We start from the raw sequence: 5,289 nt of genomic DNA, 5'->3' as shown, positions 1-5,289 counted from the left end.
GACCATGACAGTAAGGTTCAGAAAGAAGTTTTCTGGTTGAAACAATAACCATCTTTCATTGTGCTTCTGAACCAATCACAGGATCTAAAACCACTAACCCCTCCCTCATTCCTTAACTTGATCCTTTGGTCAAAAACAACTGGAATATGTTTTACGGTTATAGGACTACTAGGAAACTCGGTTATAGGACTACTAGGAAACTCTACCGCTAACTCTAGAGAAGTCAGTTCAACAGAAAATGCAAAGTTTTCCCATATAAGCCTGAAACAGGAGGCAGAATGAAATAAATCAGCGTTTGGTTCTCTAAACAAGTAAAAACCTAATGGTTGTCATCTTAGTTCCATCAATAGAAATAGAAGAAATATATATATTCTAAGAGTAGTAACAACAGCTTTGCACTTTAACCTGTGAAGAAAGAAAAATGGAAAAGAACAAAAATAAGAAATTAATGTGTCTTCATTCATCATTCCCTTGATGATCCAGTTCCATCAGTGTTAAAATGTGTGCTGCATCTATACAACAGCAAGTATTTACCCAAAGTGTTATTTTTTATAGAAATAAGATAAATGTTAGCATTAACAACTTAAAACTCCACGAAGACAATGTATTTTGTCTGTTCTATTCATTAATTTATCTATAGCTGAATTCTACCTAACACAGAGACAGTTCTCAATAAATATCTGTAGCTGAACTGTGCTTAAAGCACAAAAAGCTCTCAATAAACATTTGCTATAAGAACGAATGAATGGATGTCAGAAGAAATTTCTTGACAACTAAATCTCAGAATCAACAGAGTATACTCTACTATGTCAGAAAAAAAAGAAAGTAGCAGTATTTAACTAAACATGAAGTTACTTTCCGTTTTTTAATCATGAAGAAAATGTGATTTCAAAAAACTGATTATTAACAAGTTACTTCTTGGCTATGTGACTCCATGTAAGAAGTTAGTTTGCAGCACTGCATATTATATCCAGTATCATTAAGGGTAAAAAAATAGGGATAAAAAATTAGGAAGTAAAACTGAAGAAAAGAGGATAAAAAGCATCCATTACTGAATCACTCTGAAATTTCCCCAGTTTTATGGATCTGTGAAGAACTATATCAAATTTCTATTTCTATTTAAATTATTTCACACATAAATATATGAAGTCATCAATATTAATTATCAAGTGTTAGATGTTAGAAAGTAACAATACACAACCTGATTTGGGAGATTGTTTTTGTCAAAAATGAAAAAAATAATTACTTTTCTTTGTTTATATTTTATCTCCCATAATGTTATGATTAACTACATCCATCTCTGTCTCCCCCAAAATATTGTTTAACTCTTTGAAAATAATGACCTTTTGCTCCATTGTCTACTTGTTGAATTACATCTATCCGTGCCTAAATAAAATATATGCCTATTAAAATTCTCCAAAGGATTTATTTAACAAGTCAACCAAACACCAGTAAAACCCACAATAAAATCTTAACTATTTGTCCAAAAGCAGAGGTCTAGATCATCTAATGTCATAGACTATGTAAAACTATCTTTTTAACTTTTAAGTGTGTTCTCATGTCTGCATTTGACGATGGTTATATTACTGCTTCACAGTCTCAAAGAAACATGCAGCTCTACCAATTATCAAAAACAGCTTTTCCAATATCAAGGGGTTACCTAGTTTATTTAATGACTCAATCATCATTGTGCAAGCTCAGTCTCAATCATGTCTGACTCTTTGCAACTGCATGGACTGCAGCCTGCCAGGCTCCTCAGTCCATGGGACTCTCCAGGCAACAATACTGGAGTAGGTTGCCATTTCCTCTTCCAGGGTATTTTCCTGGCCCAGGGATTGAACCTGTGTCTCCTGTGTTTTCTACAGGCAGATTCTTTACCACTGAGCCACTTGGAAGCCCACTGATTCATTACTTAAGTGAAAAAGAAAGTGACCCAAGTTTTTGAAAGACCCAGTAGAAAACTGTAAGAGTACCAGAATGGTACAAGTAGAAATACTAGACTTTCCCTCACCAAGTATAGACTGGGAATACAAAATGATTAGATCCTTCTGTCAATCAGAAAATCAATACTGATGTGGTTTTATACACAGCTGTATCTGCTCCTTACTCACCTTCAATTAGTAACTAAAATTCACCCAGTGGGGTAAAAATATAGAAAAACAATCTGAGTAGAAGGATCTTTTTAAAGAAAATCTCTGCTACTATAGAGAAAGATTTGCTCATGATCAGAATATATCAAAAATATAAAGTTATCAGACTTGATTTTAAATATTTTAAAGTATTAAAAATTTACATAACTTATTTAACTAATTTCAATCAAACTACATAATTACATACTTTAGTTAGACTAAGTTCAACTTAGATTAAGCTTTTTGAAACAGTTTCTAAGATTTCAATAAATCCACAGTTTATGAAATTACTTATTGGAAATGAAAATTCAGCTCTTCAATGAGTGACAGTATCTCCAGAAAAAGTAGTAAGAGGAAAAGATTTGTTTATGCACACTTAAAACTCTTAAAAAGTAGAGTTTAATATTCAGGTTTGCATTATTGATTATTCCATACTGAACACTGTCCATCAAGCTTGGCATCTCAAATTTGTGATACAGGTATTGCCTAACAGATCGGCTCATTAATTTCAAAATGATCTAACAGTTCTGACCCTGATTTTGATGGCTGACAGCAGAAGAAAACAGATTTGCCCTGAGTTTTACTGGATGGCACTCACATGTTAAAAAGTCTGCAAGAATATCACACCTCTCTGTTTCTTCAGTGCTTCACACTCTGTTATTAAACAAGTAAAAGATATACTTTTAATTAATATCCCTACAATCCAAAGCTTAAATTTTGTTTCCTTCAACACTCAAAGTATACAAGTGTTTCACAACCACAGATTATCCCCAAATACACAATTAGAGTCAAAGTACTGGCAAAGTTAAGAAACAATACAAAACACCAAAGGAAAAAAAAAAAAAAAAAACCTTTAATTTTTTCAAAGAAACAGAACACCATGACCATGACTTATTTGTTACCTTTTAAATGCTTCCGCTGGGTTTCTCTCACATTCCCCGGGCTGTAGGAGGCTTTGAACTGCTGGATCCCTTAGTTTGTCCTCATATCCTTGGAGTAGTCCGCTACGGCAGATCTGAGCAACCAGACCTCTAATAAACCCTCCAACACACAAAGTATCAGAGTCCTGCGCTTTGCAGAAATGAAAGGCCAACGCCTGGCGATGTAAACCTCTCTGCAAGCTTGTAGGTGAACTTGGCCACAAGAGTTCAGTGCATAAGGCTGTCTTGCCACTGCCAGGCCCTCCTACCAATAATACACCCCAGGCAGCTCCTTTCCCAGAGACAACACTAGCATTATTCCCAGAATTCATTACAAGGGGTGGTGTGTTGACAGCACTGTTGCAGCAGTTAGTCTTCTCCTGGAGGCAATGCTGAAGCTTGTGGAAAACCCACTCCCTACAGTAAAACTGCTTCCCCTGCAGTAAACTCGTTTGAGCCATTTTGCAGACTTTCTCTTCCCAAGGATTAGTCATAATAGGTTTCTTACCATCAACATTTGCTAGCATCTGGGTACATCAACACAGGTCTTTACATCCTTTTGGACGGAACTTGCATATTAAGTTGAGTTTGAATGGCAGAGTAACCAGTTACAGTAAAATTCAACAGCCACAGAGTCCATCTGCCAACAGAATGTGCGTGACTTTATTTGGCTCTTTATTCCTGATAATCAGCAGAGAATATATGTTTATATTAATTGTTGAACTGGTGGAAAACTGCCTGGTTCCGAACCTTGACCACACTTTTCCTATATCTTGACGGGTCGCGTAACTCCATGATTACATCTGGAGTTTATGTGATTGTGGATATTTCAAGTATGCAGATGAGACAATACATCTGGAAAACTGAAGAGAAAGCCCAATCTTTCAATTTGTATAAAATGCTTCTCCAGATTTCCAGCGTTAACTCTGTATCTGAAAATTAGATGCAGAAAAACGTGTCCATTACAGTTAAATGCTATCAAAGGGATTACATTTATACAGTAGATTGTTAGTGCTATACTTCTTGCTGAAGGATAGTCAAAGTACTAGACCCTACAGGTTTTAGGTATCTGGACAACTGCCAGAGAGAGAACTGTTTCAGATTACTGTCTCTTATGTGGCAAAAACGGCAAACCACTGTTAACATCTTCTTAATTCATAGCATTCATAAAATGCATTTTTCAAGATAGATCCTTAATGAACCTGTTCACAAGTTTCTGCGTTTAAGATGTCTAGGTAATCAATAATTCCCACTAGCAACTAAAATAAAACAAAAATACCTTCGTGCAAAATATCACATGATAAAAAGCTTATTTGTCAAAAAATACAATTATCCAGTTACAGTAATCTCAAAAACTCATACACTTCATCTCTGGCACTTTCAAAAAGTTGGATAACTACACCAAAATCATAATTACATTTTCCTTTCTCTATAGTTAGGCTTCCCAAACAGCTACATTTGAATCAAGTTACCCTGGATTTTTAAAACCTCACTATAGAAAGGAGAAATAAAGACTTTAGGCACATGCAGTACCATCGTTAACTCTAGCCAAAAAGGTCTTTCCGACAAGCTTGGCAAAATAGCGCCAGGTAGGGAAGCTCTATGAACTTGCACAGACCAGCCAGTCAAAGGGCTCTGTTGACTTGACTGGCCACAGTCCTTTGTTGATAGTTTGCAAAATCTAGCGGGTGATTATCAGGGTTGCGGCTGGATGGGAACGGGTTAAAAAGAAAAAGGGGAAGGGGGTGAGCTTACATGAATGATAAAATCCAAACACAAGTACTACGCGAATCCTTCTTTCCTCTGCGCCAAAGAGGATGGTTTCGGAGAGGGGGTGAGGCATGAAATCTACTACTGTGGCCGGAGAAAAGGCTGCCGGGGAGAATTCCTTCCAGGCAGGAAAGGGATAAGGAATAGATGGCTTGGGCTGGTGGGTGTTTGCCTACAGTTCCGGCCTCTAGTTTCAGCTGATAGACAAAAGGAACTCCGGGATTCCCAGCGACAGGAACCTCCTTCGGGTTCAGTGGCCCCAAGGAGCCACAGGAGGGCCACCTCGGAGAGGCCACGGACAGAGGTGCAGCCTCCACACTGAGGTCTTCCTTCCAGAAGGCTGGGAACGCCTAGACACCCGCCCCGCCCCGAGATCGGGGTGTGTCCTCTGAAGGGGGAAGGGGTGCCCGACGTCCTCGCCAATCCTAGATGTGGGGTCGCTTCGGGTCGGTGTCCAGCTCCGCGCCCCC

At 37.8% G+C, this 5,289-nt stretch overlaps 1 protein-coding gene across 2 annotated transcripts in view; it reads right to left on the bottom strand.

Moving 5' to 3' along the window:
- Positions 1-5,249, bottom strand: part of ANKRD50 (ankyrin repeat domain 50) — a 40,421-nt gene extending 35,172 nt beyond the window's left edge. The window contains exons 1-2 of one of the 2 annotated variants that reach the window (XM_010860261.1): positions 4,805-5,249; positions 3,032-3,981 (exon numbers count right to left, since the gene is read on the bottom strand). In XM_010860261.1, coding sequence (XP_010858563.1) covers positions 3,032-3,576 — 545 coding nt within the window. In that variant the 5' untranslated portion in view covers positions 3,577-3,981; positions 4,805-5,249. Of the gene's footprint in view, positions 1-3,031; positions 4,505-4,804 lie in introns of those variants that run through there. The other variant, XM_010860262.1, reaches the window with a different exon arrangement.
- Between the last annotated feature and the right edge of the window lie 40 nt (positions 5,250-5,289).

This window comes from Bison bison, unplaced genomic scaffold (genome assembly GCF_000754665.1).
Source record: "Bison bison bison isolate TAMUID 2011002044 unplaced genomic scaffold, Bison_UMD1.0 scf7180017864465, whole genome shotgun sequence".
Taxonomy (NCBI): Eukaryota; Metazoa; Chordata; class Mammalia; order Artiodactyla; family Bovidae; genus Bison; species Bison bison.
The sequence above is the reverse complement of the archived record's forward strand: the minus strand, read 5'-3'. Positions and strand labels throughout refer to the sequence as shown.